Source organism: Coregonus lavaretus, assembly GCF_964263955.1.
Source record: "Coregonus lavaretus genome assembly, chromosome: 3".
NCBI classification, from domain to species: domain Eukaryota; kingdom Metazoa; phylum Chordata; class Actinopteri; order Salmoniformes; family Salmonidae; genus Coregonus; species Coregonus lavaretus.
The window spans coordinates 43,163,180-43,181,168 of record NC_139990.1 but is presented as its reverse complement, the minus strand read 5'-3'; the positions used below and the strand labels follow the sequence as shown (position 1 = coordinate 43,181,168).

At 43.2% G+C, this 17,989-nt stretch overlaps 1 protein-coding gene across 1 annotated transcript; it reads right to left on the bottom strand.

The window, feature by feature from the left end:
• Positions 1 to 869: 869 nt before the first annotated feature.
• On the bottom strand, positions 870 to 15,342 carry LOC311126995 (cytoplasmic dynein 1 intermediate chain 1-like; the record flags this gene model as incomplete). Its single annotated transcript, XM_084158730.1, has 16 exons — positions 870 to 1,797; positions 2,000 to 2,125; positions 3,021 to 3,161; positions 3,380 to 3,524; positions 3,807 to 3,940; positions 4,212 to 4,325; positions 5,693 to 5,839; positions 6,314 to 6,439; positions 6,689 to 6,788; positions 7,269 to 7,431; positions 7,779 to 7,871; positions 8,591 to 8,706; positions 8,870 to 8,929; positions 10,179 to 10,269; positions 14,814 to 14,931; positions 15,235 to 15,342. 16 exons carry the CDS (start codon positions 15,340 to 15,342, stop codon positions 1,687 to 1,689), a joined length of 1,893 nt encoding a protein of 630 aa, XP_084014856.1. The 3' UTR covers positions 870 to 1,686.
• Between the last annotated feature and the right edge of the window lie 2,647 nt (positions 15,343 to 17,989).

Genomic DNA, 17,989 nt, shown 5'->3' with positions numbered 1-17,989 from the left:
TGCTTGACTTGGCTTTAATAGATGTGGTTTTTAAAGGACGAAACGAACTTGTACTGCTAGCTACCGCTAGTGCTGCTAACCTCTGCAGAGTGCAGTCAAGCACAAAGCTAGCAAGGGAACACGGGCAAAAGTAAACTGGTGAAAGGCCAACAAGTAGCTTCACAATATTCAACGTAAACATGGATTACTAGGTAGCTAACTACAGTTCTTTACTTGGCTTTAGTCGCCTGTCATTTAGCGAACTGGCTAGCAAAAACACTGTCAAAAAGTCATCTGGCAGATTAGCATGTTCAGCTAGCCAGCTGAGCTATCCTTCCGAGTAAAGTCAAACTCCTTCAGGCTTACTAGCGAGGCTTTGCTCCGCTCAGACTGTGTCCTTCCCGCGACCACGAATAGAAGAAACCAAGTACCACGAAAACGAAACGACACTGAAGCCACACAATACGAGAATATCTTGCCGTTTTAAGCACAACAGTTAAGTTTACCTCCGCCATTCTGTTTCCTTCTGTCTGACTCGCGCTTGTCTTTAGCATGACCTTTAGTTACCCGACACTAATATTGACGTAATTGTCATGGAAACAGAACTCCGCCTGCTGCGTGGATTCGGGTACGTTCGAAAATGACCATCAATGACCACTGAGCTATAATAAGAGGTAAACGACAGTGGACAAAGAAAGAATAAAGCCACCTCTTTACCAAGATGACCTCTTTCAAACGCTCGCAATAGGTCAATTCTCAAAGTAGGACGCACAGTACATTCACACGATGATGCTTCAACTGACCTCAATCAATAGCCTACAGTAGCTGACTGGGGATGGTTTATATCAAATTACTGTACAAATCTTTCGATTCAATATCAAACACAGAAATGGCATAGGTGGAACATTTAATAATGGTAATAAAATGTACAATTCAATACACACTGTAAATTTATTATCTTCAACCATAACCCTAAAGCTTCTACTACAGTAGCCCATATAGGCTGCTTTGTTAGATTTCTGGATCCCTCCATACATTTTCCCCCATCAATTATGGCAATATGGTTCGGTATTTAAGTTATCCTTATTTTATTGTCAATTGTAGTCTTTACAGCAAAAAGCCATACATATTTAGACGTATTCCTTAAAACAAAACAAAGTTGTTTAACAGCAACCAAAATGTAATAATTAGCATGCTGATAAGCCCAGAGCTACTTCAAAAACATTATTACAGGTTAACTTGGATATCTTGAGAAAACAATGATGCCGCTTTTATAACCTGGATGAAAGAACAACATGAACAGATCACAGGAATCTGATCATCAAACCTCATGAGTAGTCTGAGTATAATATAAGGATCATATCTAGCTTACTCCAACATTTAGACCCACGTCAGACCCATAAGCACATTATCATTGCAAGCCATATGATTTTGATATTAAGCACATAAATATCAATTGTTTAATTAACCAATAACAAATAAATAACCCTAGTAAGAACAGTTGTTGCCCTGGGCAAATTGTTGTTTCTTGCTTTGATCTATGGAGCATAAACTTGGAGTCAGTCTGATCACGGTGACTTGAATCTCACTAAAGCATGCATGCTGCTGTTGTTATGTCAGTAAATTGTGGTTTGTTATCTGTAACTGTCTGTTATCAGGGTGTCAGTCCTGAAACGTTGCATCCATTGATGAGAGAGTGAGAAGGTTTCAGGCTGCCAGCTCCACGGCCCCCTCCTCCTCTCCATCACCGCGATTGGCACGGATCTCAACCAGGGTGCGGGCGAAGCGGCTCCAGTCCTCAGGGTGTGGCACTGCCAGCTACAGGAGACAGACATGGTCTGTCACATATTGGATAGAAACAACAGTAGGCTAACTAAGTCTACTAATGTGTCACATTTCAGCAACAAGTGAATAAGAATCAAAGGCACAACAACAAGGCAATGCGTTTCATCTTGTTTCAGGTACAGCACCCATTCTCTCATTGTTAGAACCCTTTAAATTATGGACTTAATTATTTCACCTCTCCCACATCGTAGATCCAGACACGACCCTCCGAGTCACCCACGGCAACCTCTCTGCCTCCCGACGCCCATCTCACACGGTTCAGAGCACATGCCCCCTCGATAGTCACACTCGCTGTGGGCACCTTTTAAAAAAGTTTCATATTATCTTACAACAACATACCAACAACAGATAGCTATGTAGGAATATGATCAAATCCTAATCTGCATCATACACATCCAGTACAGTATAAAAGGAAACGGTACAGTGGTAACCAATTAACTAAGAAAAACTGTAATGGAGAGGAATCAGCTGGAGGAGACTGCCCAGAACAGAGTGTGATGGAGAGGAACCAGCTGGAGGAGACTGCCCAGAACAGAGTGTGATGGAGAGGAACCAGCTGGAGGAGACTGCCCAGAACAGAGTGTGATGGAGAGGAACCAGCTGGAGGAGACTGCCCAGAACAGAGTGTGATGGAGAGGAACCAGCTGGAGGAGACTGCCCAGAACAGTGTGATGGAGAGGAACCAGCTGGAGGAGACTGCCCAGAACAGAGTGTGATGGAGAGGAACCAGCTGGAGGAGACTGCCCAGAACAGAGTGTGATGGAGAAGAACGTGCTGGAGGAGACTGCCCAGAACAGAGTGTGATGGAGAAGAACGTGCTGGAGGAGACTGCCCAGAACAGAGTGTGATGGAGAGGAACCAGCTGGAGGACTGCCCAGAACAGAGTGTGATGGAGAGGAACCAGCTGGAGGAGACTGCCCAGAACAGAGTGTGATGGAGAGGAACGTGCTGGAGGAGACTGCCCAGAACAGAGTGTGATGGAGAGGAACGTGCTGGAGGAGACTGCCCAGAACAGAGTGTGATGGAGAGGAACGTGCTGGAGGAGACTGCCCAGAACAGAGTGTGATGTAGAGGAACGTGCTGGAGGAGACTGCCCAGAACAGAGTGTGAAGGAGAGGAGTCATCGATGGCCTATGCTGCCAAAGGAACGATGGGCCATAAGTAAGTAAAGTAACCAATGAGGTTGTTTGACTCACCTCAGTGTCATTGTTGAGGTTCCACAGGTCCAAACGGCCCATCCCATCCACGGAGGCAAAGAGAGCCGGATGCACAGGGGACCAACTGACATCATAGACATAGTCTGCATTATCCTCAAAAGAGTACAGTGGCTTGTTGTGCTGGAGAGAGAGAGGCAGACACAGACAGAATGACAAATGAGAATTCTATTCAATGAGAATTCTATTTCATTCTAATTCTATGGAGACAGCACGAGGAATGCTGATACTGCTGAGGGTTCTTTGAGGCCTTGAGTGGCAGTTATAATTGTCTTGTAATTGTTCGTTTAAATTGTAGATCAGGGAACAGGGATAATACCCTGAGTAGAGACTTGTCTTACCTTGGTTGACCACAGTTTGACTGTCCAGTCAAAGGAGGACGTGATGAAGAGGTGTGAGAAGTCGACAGTGCCCACAGCGTTATGGCAGCTGATCCCAGTCACTGGGCCCTGGTGCCCCTCAAACATCTCCGCTATACCTGCTTTACTGCACACAACAACATCACAAGGCATTCACTTAGTACAATGAGCCTTAAGATTGGTTGGTCGAAGGATACACACAAAATCCCAAACGTCTTGTGCTGTTTCTATGAAAAAATAAATAACATCAACTTCATGAGGTTGCATTCACTTGTAACACTGTAAAATATAGATAATTTGAGAGACTGACTTTACACACATCCCCCAACGTCATGTGCAGTTTCTATGGAAACATGAAGACACATTGATGTTATAAATAACTGTCCCTGTTGCGCCTCAGCTCACTAACCTGCCGTGGCGGGACGCAGAGTACACCATCCCTTCCTCGCTTCCTACCACATAGTTGTTAACATCTCCGGCAGGGAAGGCCATTCCTGTTACTGCTACAGGCTTGGACTTATTGTACACCAGCTCCATACTCTCCTGTTAAATGCATGCTCATGTAGTTTACCTCAATAAACATGGAACAAAGACAAATACTAGTCATTTTCTTTATGGATAATAATATATAATTAAATCATTTATTTAGATACATTCTCTGAGGAGAATTAATTGGAGTTTATCGCGATATATGCATCCCAAATGGCACCCTATTCCCTATACAGTGCACTAATTTTGGGCCCTGGTCAAATGTAGGGCACTATAAAGGGAATAGGGTATCATTTAGGACGCAACATGATGCCCCTCTGCTCACCTGTGGCTGAGAGAGCATGTCTAGACTCCAGGAGCACATCTTCCCATCAGTAGACACTGTTATCAGGTTGTTGGCATTCTGGGTACCCACAACGTTCACACAGTACACTGGGTGCTAGAGGAAAGAACAGTAGCTCGGTTCTTAGATATGTAACCATAAATCTAATCTTCTTCCCCAGACACTTCCTCCCAACGCTTCCTATATGCAATTGGCCTGGGGATGAGGTTAACACAAATCTGTTTGAAATCTTTTTGAATTCGTTTTTAAAAATGCCAAACAAACTAGTTTGAATCAGAGATCAGGGGACGTATATATTAAGCATCTCAGATTAGGAGTTTTTAGATGACAATGAATAAGATTCCATGGACACAGGAGACCTGATCCTAGATCAGCACTCCTACTCTATAAAGTTTGATACGGCCCCAGAGGTCACACTGATACAAACACGCTACAGTAGAGTATATGAGAGGGAGGTGTTTGTTAGCTTACAGTGTGTGGAGGGAGGTGTCTGTTAGCTTACAGTGTGTGGAGGAAGGTGTCTGTTAGCTTACAGTGTGTGGAGGGAGGTGTTTGTTAGCTTACAGTGTGTGGAGGGAGGTGTTTGTTAGCTTACAGTGTGTGGAGGGAGGTGTTTGTCAGCTTACAGTGTGTGGAGGGAGGTGTCTGTTAGCTTACAGTGTGTGGAGGGAGGTGTCTGTTAGCTTACAGTGTGTGCAGGGAGGTGTTTGTTATCTTACAGTGTGTGGAGGGAGGTGTTTGTTAGCTTACAGTGTGTGGAGGGAGGTGTCTGTTAGCTTACAGTGTGTGGAGGAAGGTGTCTGTTAGCTTACAGTGTGTGGAGGGAGGTGTTTGTTAGCTTACAGTGTGTGGAGGGAGGTGTTTGTTAGCTTACAGTGTGTGGAGGGAGGTGTTTGTCAGCTTACAGTGTGTGGAGGGAGGTGTCTGTTAGCTTACAGTGTGTGGAGGGAGGTGTCTGTTAGCTTACAGTGTGTGCAGGGAGGTGTTTGTTATCTTACAGTGTGTGGAGGGAGGTGTTTGTTAGCTTACAGTGTGTGGAGGGAGGTGTCTGTTAGCTTACAGTGTGTGGAGGGAGGTGTCTGTTAGCTTACAGTGTGTGGAGGGAGGTGTTTGTTAGCTTACAGTGTGTGGAGGGAGGTGTTTGTTAGCTTACAGTGTGTGGAGGGAGGTGTTTGTCAGCTTACAGTGTGTGGAGGGAGGTGTCTGTTAGCTTACAGTGTGTGGAGGGAGGTGTCTGTTAGCTTACAGTGTGTGCAGGGAGGTGTTTGTTATCTTACAGTGTGTGGAGGGAGGTGTTTGTTAGCTTACAGTGTGTGGAGGGAGGTGTTTGTTAGCTTACAGTGTGTGGAGGGAGGTGTTTGTTAGCTTACAGTGTGTGGAGGGAGGTGTTTGTTAGCTTACAGTGTGTGGAGGGCGTTGTTTGTTAGCTTACAGTGTGTGGAGGGAGGTGTTTGTTAACTTACAGTGTGTGCCGCAGCAGACAGAGGGGTCCTCTGGACGGGGGTCCTCCTGTGACTACGATTATCCCACAACACAATCTGTCCTGAGTACGTTCCCCCCACCACCAGGTTAGGATGGAACTGAGCAAAGCCCACAGACATCACTGACGACTGAGACAGAGAGAGGGAGGGAGAGGGAGAGAGAAAGAGAGAGAGAGAGGGAGAGAGACAGAGAGAGAGAGTGAGATAGAGACAGAGAGAAAGACAGAGAGAGAGAGAGAGAGAGAGAGAGACAGAGAGAAAGACAGAGAGAGAGAGAGAGAGAGAGAGAGAGAGAGAGAGAGAGAGAGAGAGAGAGAGAGAGCGAGAGAGAGAGAGAGAGAGAGAGTAAAATTAGATGGCCAATATACAGCAAAACTACCTAGACCTATAGATTAATTATTTTAATCAAGTTAAACCATGTTATATCATGTGATATTCAACAATACATTCCCTTCCATTATGTTTTTAACTTATGGTTCTGAATGTTATCAAGTGAAATTACTTCAACGTTCTATGATGAAATGTCATGCTTCTATCATCTCTCAAGCATCAGTCTTACGTCACATCAGATGAACAAATCTGATTGAGTCAACAGCTGCTGACCTGGCAGTGAAACGTATACTCTGCAGTAGTCTTCTTGAATTTCATGTTCCACACCAGCGCTATCCCATCAGGCTCGTGTGGAGCATCCTCGTTGCTGTTGTAAGAGGCCACCATCAGTTCAGGGTACTGCAAATACACAATATAGTATAGAACAGGACTGGATTGTTACTTCAACCAAATCTTCTTCTTCTGTCTTGACCATAGAAATGGAATGAACAGAACGGGCTTGGAACCTCTGATCATGACTGGTAAACTCAGGGGTGCACTCAAAGTGGCATTCATTCTAGTTCTGTGGTCTTGACATAGAGAAATAAAAGAAATGAAGGAAGTAGATACATTAGATATGTTATAAACTGGGAGAAAGTTCCATTGTACCTGTGGGGACCAGTCTAAGCAGGTGACTACTCGGTGTTTGGACCAGTGCTCATCATGGAACACACGGTTGAAAGACAGATTGGATCCACCTTGCATGTCCCTGATAAGGGAGAAAGAGAAATGGAAAAGATGTTCACTCCAGTGCTACTCCAGTTCTACTCCAGTGCTACTCTAGTTCTACTCCAGTGCTACTCCAGTGCTACTCCAGTGCTACTCCAGTGCTACTCCAGTTCTACTCCAGTTCTACTCCAGTGCTACTCCAGTGCTACTCCAGTTCTACTCCAGTGCTATTCCAGTGCTACTCCAGTGCTACTCCAGTGCTACTCCAGTGCTACTCCAGTGTAATGTGTACTTATTCCTCCTATCACATCCATCCACAGGGAACATGGTGTTTATCCCAAATGGAGATCCTGCAATAATTGGCTGTTGAGACTGTTCTGTCTTATATTCATGGAAAATTCATTACAAAGCTGTGATGAGCCCTATGGGCTGATGAGCCCTATGGACCTTGGTCAAAAGTAGTGCACTATATAGGGATCAGGGTGCCATTTGGGACACGCCCCATGCTCAATGTTATCACCCTTCTTTGTCCTCCAGGTCCCGGCCGCTGTAGTCGAAGAAGATGTCTCCCTCCTCGGCCAGCGCCCGCTCCACCACAGAGACCGACCGCTCAAAGAAGACCAGGAAGTCCTCGGAGTGAAGGATCTGTTCCCTCTCCTCCTCCGTCAGCTCTCTGGGGTGGGCTGAGAGGAACACACATATTGTGATACCAGTGTTGAGAACATATGTTGGTTTATATCAGGGTTCTTCAATTCCGGTCCTGGAGGGCCGAAACACTTCTGTTTTTTATTTCTACCTGGTAGTTAATTGCACTCACCTGGTGTCCCAGGTCTGAATTAGCCCCTGATTAGAAGGAGACGATGAAAAACAGAGGTGTTTCGGCCCTCCAGGACCGGAATTGAAGAACCCTGGTTTATATGTTTGGCTAGATCTGATTTATCATCAAATAATTCCCATGCAACAAGTAACCTCAGATGTGCGAGTGCTTTTCCTAAAAGTAGTGTGTTAAAGTACATCAAGTAATTATTACCCTCTTTACTGTCCTCTGCCTCTCCCTCCTCCTCGGGCTGGTCAGTCTGAGGGGCAGCTTTAGCCTCAGTGCCCTCCTCATCCTCTTCTTCTTCTGGGAGGAAACACATGTTTTATGTTCTACACCACAGGAGTCTGCTGAGGGGAGAACGGCTCTTAACAATGGCCGGAACGGAGCAAATAGAATGGCATCAAATACATGGAAACCATGTGTTTGATGTATTTGATACCATTCCACCTATTCCGCTCCAGTCATTACCGCGAGCCCGTTCTACCCTATTAAGGTGCCACCAACCTCCTGTGTTACACACATACATACAACATAGGCTTCAACATTCTTTCAATCTGTGGGAGAGAGCACATTGAAAAATATCAAGCATACCCAATCGTACAAACCAACCTAGAGCTCTGCATTAAAATTGTCAATTTCAAGAGTCAATTTCAAGAGTCAACTTCAAGAGTCAACTACAAGAGTCAACTTCAAGAATCAACTTCAAGAGTCAACATCAAGAGTCAACATCAAGAGTCAACTTCAGGAGTCAACTCAAGAGTCAACTTCAAGAGTCAACTTCAAGAGTCAACTTCAAGTGTCAACTCAAGAGTCAACTTCAAGAGTCAACTCAGGAGTCAACTTCAAGAGTCAACTCAAGAGTCAAATCAAGAGTCAACTTCAAGAGTCAACTCAAAAGTTAAATTCAAGAGTCAAATTCAAGAGTCATCTCAAGAGTCAACTCAAGAGTCAATTTCAAGAGTCAACTCAAGAGTCATATCAAATTCAAGAGTCAACTCAACAGCCAACTCAATATTCATTACCTTCAGATTGATGTGCTGCTGAAGGAGTCTGGGTCTCTTTAGTGTAGGTCACAAGCTCTTTGGGAAGGAAGTCAATCTGTACTATTTTTGACGCTCCAAGTCTGTGCATCCTGCGCCTGAAAGATGGAATAAATTGTTTAGAAAACATACAGTGAACACTCTGCTATCAGTCAAGAAAAATATAACCTTTGTGTAAGTCCTATGGGCTCTGGTCAAAAGTAGTGCACTATATCGGGAATAGGGTGCCATTTGGGAGCAGCATCAAGAGGAAAGACATACCCCAGCTCAGAGTCGGCCTGCAGCTGGAGAGCAGAGGGGTCCGTGTCCCACTGCAGGGTCCTAAACACAGCAGCATGGGGGCGCCAAAACAGCATAAATGAGTCAATACATCAACTCAAGGGACATCACTTTCAGAACATATGAATTCATGCATGACAGTGGTACACAAAACAAACATTAAACAAAACACAGGATGGATCCCAAATACCACCCTATTTTCTATGTAGTAGTGCACAAATTCTGACCAGGGCTCATAGGGCTCTGGTCAAAAATAGTTGACTATATGGGGAATAGGGTTCCATTTGGGACACAGTCACATTCACAGTTCCACTGCTTCAATAGAAGTTACATTCACAGTTCCACTGCTTCAATAGAAGTTACATTCACAGTTTCACTGCTTCAATAGAAGTTACATTCACAGTTTCACTGCTTCAATAGAAGTTACATTCACAGTTTCACTGCTTCAATAGAAGTTACATTCACAGTTTCACTGCTTCAATAGAAATTACATTCACAGTTTCACTGTCTTCATACAATTTGAGAATCTTACAAGGTCACAAAATGATCAAGTACCACACATAATCAACTGATGTCACTGATGTCACATAATCAACTGATGTCACTGATGTCACATAATCAACTGATGTCACTGATGTCACATAATCAACTGATGTCACTGCACGACGACACTGAAGTCTCCCTGAACAGAAACCTCCTCTCCATAATCACTACTACATGGACTCTGGTTCTTACCTATATCTGAAGTCCCATTACAAGATGAAAAGAGAAGGGATTCACATCAGAGACTCTGTGCACATACACATTGTCTGAGTCCCAAATGGCACCCTTTTCCCTACATAGAGCCCTACTTTTGACCAGAAGCCCTATGGGTCCTTGTCAAAAGTAGTGCACTATATACTATTTACTGTAGGGAATAGGGTGCCATTCGGGATGCAGTCATTTCCACAGTTATTGTGTTCAATGTCATGTGTTCATGATGTTAGCTACATTGATAGACAATACATTTAGGAATTGTTAGAACCAAAGAGAGAGGGTACCGAAGCTTTTAGCATACAATATACCTTTTTTTCTATAATGCCAATGCCATTCTATCCAGTTGTACATCCATGTGTCTATGTGTGTTCATATGCAAAATAATTGAACAGTACTAAAATGCCTTTTGCTTGTTTGTAACGGTGAACATTTTCCATGACATCAATACTACATCTGATAGCAGTTGTGTGTGTGTGTGTGTGTGTGTGAGTGTGTGTGTGTCGGTGTGTGATACAGTAAAGAGCAGGTTCTATACCTTCCCACTGTCCCACCATCTACGGACTCCTGGCTGCCAGCATCACTGGTGGTGCTCACTGATTGTGAAGAGGGAGACATAGGGGTTGGGACTAAATAATGAAAATAACAGGTATCCCATGTTAAGAGCTGCAGAGGCTGCACTGGTGGCCAGCAGTCAGACCCCAACAGCCAAACCAGAAGGGTTCCAAATCAACAGGATGGATTGAAATGGTTCAAAGCAAAGGAAGAAAAAATTCACAAGAAAAGAGGAAGAGATAGTTAAACGTACTTTCTAAAGGATACCCAACTCCTCTCCTGTTGGTTTGTGACATAATAAGGCACGACCGCCAACTAGTGTGAACTCTTTCAATATGTTGACGTACAGTTGAAGTCGGAAGTTTACATACACTTAGGTTGGAGTCATTAAAACTTGTTTTTCAACCACTCCACACATTTCTTATTAACAAACTATAGTTTTGGTAAGTCGGTTAGGACATCTACTTTGTGCATGACACAAGTAATTTTTCCAACAATTGTTTACAGACAGATTATTTCACTTATAATTCAATGTATCACAATTCCAGTGGGTCAGAAATTTACATACACTAAGTTGACTGTGTCTTTAAACAGCTTGGAAAATTCCAGAAAATGATGTCATGGCTTTAGAAGCTTCTGATAGGCTAATTGACATCATTTGAGTCAATTGGAGGTGTACCTGTGGATGTATTTCAAGGTCTACCTTCAAACTCAGTGCCTCTTTGCTTGACATCATGGGAAAATCAAAAGAAATCAGCCAAGACCTAAGAAAAATAATTGTAGACCTCCACAAGTCTGGTTCATCCTTGGGAGCAATTTCCAAACGCCTGAAGGTACCACATTCATCTGTACAAACAATAGTACGCAGGTATAAACACCATGGGACCACGCAGCCGTCATACCGCTCAGGAAAGAGACGCGTTCTGTCTCCTAGAGATGAACGTACTTTGGTGCAAAAAGTGCAAATCAATCCCAGAACAACAGCAAAGGACCTTGTGAACAAGTCCTATATTGACATAACCTGAAAGGCCGCTCAGCAAGGAAGAAGCCACTGCTCCAAAACCGCCATAAAAAAGCCAGACTACGGTTTGCAACTGCACATGGGGACAAAGATCGTACTTTCTGGAGAAATGTCCTCTGGTCTGATGAAACAAAAATAGAACTGTTTGGCCATAATGACCATCGTTATGTTTGGAGGAAATAGGGAGGTGCTTGCAACCGAAGAACATCATCCCAACCGTGAAGCACGGGGGTGGCAGCATCATGCTGTGGGGGTGCTTTGCTGCAGGAGGGACTGGTGCACTTCACAAAATAGATGACATCATGAAAATTATGTGGATATACAGTGGGGGAAAAAGGTATTTAGTCAGCCACCAATTGTGCAAGTTCTCCCACTTAAAAATATGAGAGAGGCCTGTAATTTTCATCATAGGTACACGTCAACTATGACAGACAAATTGATTTTGAACTTGTTATCAGTATAAAAGACACCTGTCCACAACCTCAAACAGTCACACTCCAAACTTCACTATGGCCAAGACCAAAGAGCTGTCAAAGGACACCAGAAACAAAATTGTAGACCTGCACCAGGCTGGGAAGAATGAATCTGCAATAGGTAAGCAGCTTGGTTTGAAGAAATCAACTGTGGGAGCAATTATTAGGAAATGGAAGACATACAAGACCACTGATAATCTCCCTCGATCTGGGGCTCCACGCAAGATCTCACCCCGTGGGGTCAAAATGATCACAAGAACGGTGAGCAAAAATCCCAGAACCACACGGGGGGACCTAGTGAATGACCTGCAGAGAGCTGGGACCAAAGTAACAAAGCCTACCATCAGTAACACACTACTCCGCCAGGGACTCAAATCCTGCAGTGCAAGACGTGTCCCCCTGCTTAAGCCAGTACATGTCCAGGCCCGTCTGAAGTTTGCTAGAGTGCATTTGGATGATCCAGAAGAGGATTGGGAGAATGTCATATGGTCAGATGAAACCAAAATATAACTTTTTGGTAAAAACTCAACTCGTCGTGTTTGGAGGACAAAGAATGCTGAGTTGCATCCAAAGAACACCATACCTACTGTGAAGCATGGGGGTGGAAACATCATGCTTTGGGGCTGTTTTTCTGCAAAGGGACCAGGACGACTGATCCGTGTAAAGGAAAGAATGAATGGGGCCATGTATCGTGAGATTTTGAGTGAAAACCTCCTTCCATCAGCAAGGGCATTGAAGATGAAACGTGGCTGGGTCTTTCAGCATGACAATGATCCCAAACACACCGCCCGGGCAACGAAGGAGTGGCTTCGTAAGAAGCATTTCAAGGTCCTGGAGTGGCCTAGCCAGTCTCCAGATCTCAACCCCATAGAAAATCTTTGGAGGGAGTTGAAAGTCTGTGTTGCCCAGCGACAGACCCAAAACATCACTGCTCTAGAGGAGATCTGGATAGAGGAATGGGCCAAAATACCAGCAACAGTGTGTGAAAACCTTGTGAAGACTTACAGAAAACGTTTGACCTGTGTCATTGCCAACAAAGGGTATATAACAAAGTATTGAGAAACTTTTGTTATTGACCAAATACTTATTTTCCACCATAATTTGCAAATAAATTCATAAAAAATCCTACAATGTGATTTTCTGGATTTTCTTTCTCATTTTGTCTGTCATAGTTGACGTGTACCTATGATGAAAATAACAGGCCTCTCTCATCTTTTTAAGTGGGAGAACTTGCACAATTGGTGGCTGACTAAATAAAATTTTTCCCCACTGTATTGAAGCAACATCTCAAGACATCAGTCAGGAAGCTTGGTCGCAAATGGGTCTTCCAAATGGACAATGACCCCAAGCATACTTCCAAAGTTGTGGCAAAATGGCTTAAGGACAACAAAGTCAAGGTATTGGAGTGGCCATCACAAAGCCCTGACCTCAATCCTATAGAAAATATGTGGGCAGAACTGAAAAAGCGCGTGCAAGCAAGGAGGCCTACAAACCTGACTCCGTTACACCAGCTCTGTCAGGAGGAATGGACCAAAATTCACCCAACTTATTGTGGGAAGCTTGTGGAAAACGTTTGACCCAAGTTAAACAATTAAACTTCTGACCCACTGGGAATGTGATGAAAGAAATAAAAGCTGAAATAAATCATTCTCTCTACTATTATTCTGACATTTCACATTCTTAAAATAAAGTGGTGATCCTAACTGACCTAAGACAGGGCATTTTTACTAGGATTGAATGTCAGGAATTGTGAAAAACTGAGTTTAAATGTATTTGGCTAAGGTGTATGAAAACTTCCGACTTCAACTGTATCACATCAAACTAACCATCTGAATTGAATACATAGATTCATACCTAGTCTCCTAAAATAAATCTTCATTTAAAAAAAAGAGCTGCCATCAATCCATGAATATATAACCCTATCAACCAAATCAATGGATTTTTATAACTAACCTTTTGACAATGACACAATGGAATTTGAATGTGTTTATACCATAAAGGGAAAATGAGAGTCAATTAATAATGTAAATTATTTGTTTAAATATATGATATACTGTAAACTGAAGATAATTTCATGACTTGATTGTTTTGTATGGAGACCAATACCACAAGATACACTCAATAAACCAGGACGGGACAGTTTCCCAGACACAGATTAAACCTAGTCCAGGACTGAAAAGCATTCTCACTGGAGATTATCCATTGAAATATATTTTTATTCCAGGACAAGGTTTAATATGTGTCTGGGAAACCGGCCCGATATGTGCTCTCAACTAAATCTACAATCTTATTCATGAAAATGAAATGAAGTGGGGAAAAACATAATTTAAATTATTTGAAAGTGATGCTACACTACTTCCACAAAAGGCAAGTATGAGGGTAGGGTAGGATGATCTCAGACTGGTCAGTACAATGGTAGGATGATCTCAGACTGGTCAGTATGAGGGTAGGGTAGGATGATCTCAGACTGGACAGTACAATGGTAGGGTAGGATGATCTCAGACTGGTCAGTATGAGGGTAGGGTAGGATGATCTCAGACTGGTCAGTATGAGGGTAGGGTAGGATGATCTCAGACTGGTCAGTATGAGGGTAGGGTAGGATGATCTCAGACTGGTCAGTACAATGGTAGGGTAGGATGATCTCAGAATGGTCAGTATGGTAGGGTAGGATGATCTCAGAATGGTCAGTATGGTAGGGTAGGATGATCTCAGAATGGTCAGTACAATGGTAGGATGATCTCAGACTGGTCAGTATGAGGGTAGGGTAGGATGATCTCAGACTGGTCAGTACAATGGTAGGGTAGGATGATCTCAGACTGGACAGTACAATGGTAGGGTAGGATGATCTCAGACTGGTCAGTATGAGGGTAGGGTAGGATGATCTCAGACTGGTCAGTATGAGGGTAGGGTAGGATGATCTCAGACTGGTCAGTATGAGGGTAGGGTAGGATGATCTCAGACTGGTCAGTACAATGGTAGGGTAGGATGATCTCAGAATGGTCAGTATGGTAGGGTAGGATGATCTCAGAATGGTCAGTATGGTAGGGTAGGATGATCTCAGAATGGTCAGTAGGATGGTAGGGTAGGATGATCTCAGAAAGCAACAAGGCTATGACTGGTATACCTAATGGTGGTTCTGGTGAGATCCCAATACTCTGCAGCAGCGCTTCCGTCTCTCTTCGTTTGCGGTCCAAGTCAGAATCTTCAGAGACATTCTCTGTCTTCTGCTGAAGACTCTCAGACTGAACAGGTGTTGGGGAGAACAAGTATCACTGACTGTGTCCCACATAGCACCCTATTCCCTACATGGTGCACTGACTCTGGTCAAAAGTAGTGCAATATATAAGGAATATGGTGCCATTTGAAATGCATTATATAGTGAATAGGGTGTCCAGTGTAGCTCCACAAAGACTTGAGAAACACTACCAACCCAAATCAGACTTCTGATACACTGTTTTAGAAATACTCTATTAATCCTCATTTGAGATGCTGAACTAAACCAAATAAGTTCACATCACATTCACATTAATAGAGATTTCTCTCACCTCCTTCTTTTTCCTCTCCTCCTCCTTTCTCTTCTTCTCCTCTCGTATTTGAGCTAACCTCTGTTTCTTTCGCTCCAGCTCAGCTTTCAGGTCACTTTTGTCAGACATCTTCGCCTACTAGATAGATAAGAAAGCAGCATTCTGCATGTTGATACATACAGCAGTTAGCCTGGTTCATTCTGCATGTTGATACATACAGCAGTTAGCCTGGTTCATTCTGCATGTTGATACATACAGCAGTTAGCCTGGTTCATTCTGCATGTTGATACATACAGCAGTTAGCCGGGTTCATTCTGCATGTTGATACATACAGCAGTTAGCCTGGTTCATTCTGCATGTTGATACATACAGCAGTTAGCCTGGTTCATTCTGCATGGTGATACATACAGCAGTTAGCCTGGTTCATTCTGCATGTTGATACATACAGCAGTTAGCCTGGTTCATTCTGCATGTTGATACATACAGCAGTTAGCCTGGTTCATTCTGCATGTTGATACATACAGCAGTTAGCCTGGTTCATTCTGCATGTTGATACATACAGCAGTTAGCCTGGTTCATTCTGCATGTTGATACATACAGCAGTTAGCCTGGTTCATTCTGCATGTTGATACATACAGCAGTTAGCCTGGTTCATTCTGAGAACCGCTAGCCTGAGTGCCAGTCTGTTTGTGCTATCATGCCAACTCCTTGTCAATCCTTGTCATGTACAGTACAAGTCAAAAGTATGGACACCTACTCATTCAAGGGTTTTTCTTTATCTTTTACAATTTTCTACCTTGTAGAATACTAGTGAAGACATCAAAACTATGAAATAACACATATGGAATCATGTGGTAACCAATAAAGTGTTAAACAAATCAAAATATATTTTCAAGTAGCCACCCTTTGCCTTGATGACAGCTTTGCACACTCTTGGCATTCTCTCAACCAGCTTCATAAGGAATGCTTTTCCAACAGTCTTGAAGGAATTTCCACATATGCTGAGCACTTGTTGGCTGCTTTCCCTTCACTCTGCGGTCCAACTCATCCCAAACCATCTCAATTGGGTTGAGGCCAGGTCATCTGATGCAGCACTCAATCACTCTCCTTCTTGGTCAAATAGCCCTTACACAGCCTGGAGGTGTGTTTTGGGTCATTGTCCTGTTGAAAAACAAATGATAGTCCCACTAAGTGCAAACCAGATGGGATGGCGTATCGCTGCAGAATGCTGTGGTAGCCATGCTGGTTAAGTGTGCCTTGAATTCTAAATAAATAATTAATAGACAGTGTCACCAGCAAAGCACCACCACACCATCACACCTCCTCCTCCATGCTTCATGGTGGGAACCACACATGCGGAGATCATCCGTTCACCTACTCTGCGTCTCACAAAGACACGGCGGTTGGAACCAAAAATCTCGAATCTGGACTCATCAGACCAAAGGACAGATTTCCACCGGTCTAATGTCCATTGCTCGTGTTTCTTGGCCCAAGCAAGTCTCTTCTTCTTATTGGTATACTTTAGTAGTGGTTTCTTTGCAGCAAATCGACCATGAATACCAGATTCACGCAGTCTCCTCTGAACAGTTGATGTTGAGATGTGTCTGTTACTTGAACTCTGTGAAGCATTTATTTGGGCTGCAATCTGAGGTGCAGTTAACTCTAATGAATTGATCCTTTGCAGCAGAGGTAAATCTGGGTCTTCCATTCCTGTGGCGGTCCTCAAGAGAGCCAGTTTCGTCATAGTGCTTGATGGTTTTTGTGACTGCACTTGATGAAACTTTCGAAGTTCTTGAAACTTTCCGGATTGACTGACCTTCATGTCTTAAAGTAATGATGGACTGTCGTTTCTCTTTGCTTATTTGAGTTGTTCTTGCTATAATATGGACTTGGTCTTTTACAAAATAGGGCTATCTTCTGTATACCACCCCTACCTTGTCACAACACAACTGACTGGCTCAAATGGATTAAGAAGCAAAGAAATTCCACAAATTAACTTTTAAGAAGGCACACCTGTTAATTGAAATGCATTCCAGGTGACTACCTCATGAAGCTGGTTGAGAGAATGCCAAGAGTGTGCAAAGCTGTCATCAAGGCAAAAGGTGGTTACTCTGAAGAATTTCAAATATAAAATATATTTGGATTTGTTTAACACTTTTTTGGTTACTACATGATTCCATGTGTTTTATTTCATGGTTTTGATGTCTTCACTATTATTCTACAATGTAGAAAATAGTAAAAATAAAGAAAAACCCTTGAATGAGTCGGTGTGCCCAAACCTTTGACTGGTACTGTATGTTTGGCTTGACAATGAGTAATGGAGTTGGCAAGAGCACAAACAGATCTGGGACCAGGCTACAGAACTGCATGGATAATGGAGTTATCATAATGTGAACTACTTCTCATGATTGTATGGTACCATAATTCTAATGTACTACTATGTTTTCCCAATGAATAATGAATCCCTAACCTTGATGTGTTGTTACCAATACCACAACCTTGTTCCCAGTCTCAGATGCTACTGCACATAGGTTCAGAAAGACCTGGCTGGTAGACAAGATTACCAATACCCTTTCTAGCACTGACTGTACATATAGGAGCTCTACAAAAACCTTTCATGCTACCATTAAAGTTGATTACACATCAATCCATGGGTGATGTACAGCATCATGGCATCATATAGGTTTAATCTCTGTATCAGTATCATGGTCACCTATAGGTTTAATCTCTGTATCAGTATCATGGTCACCCATGATAAGTCCCGTGTAGCTCAGTT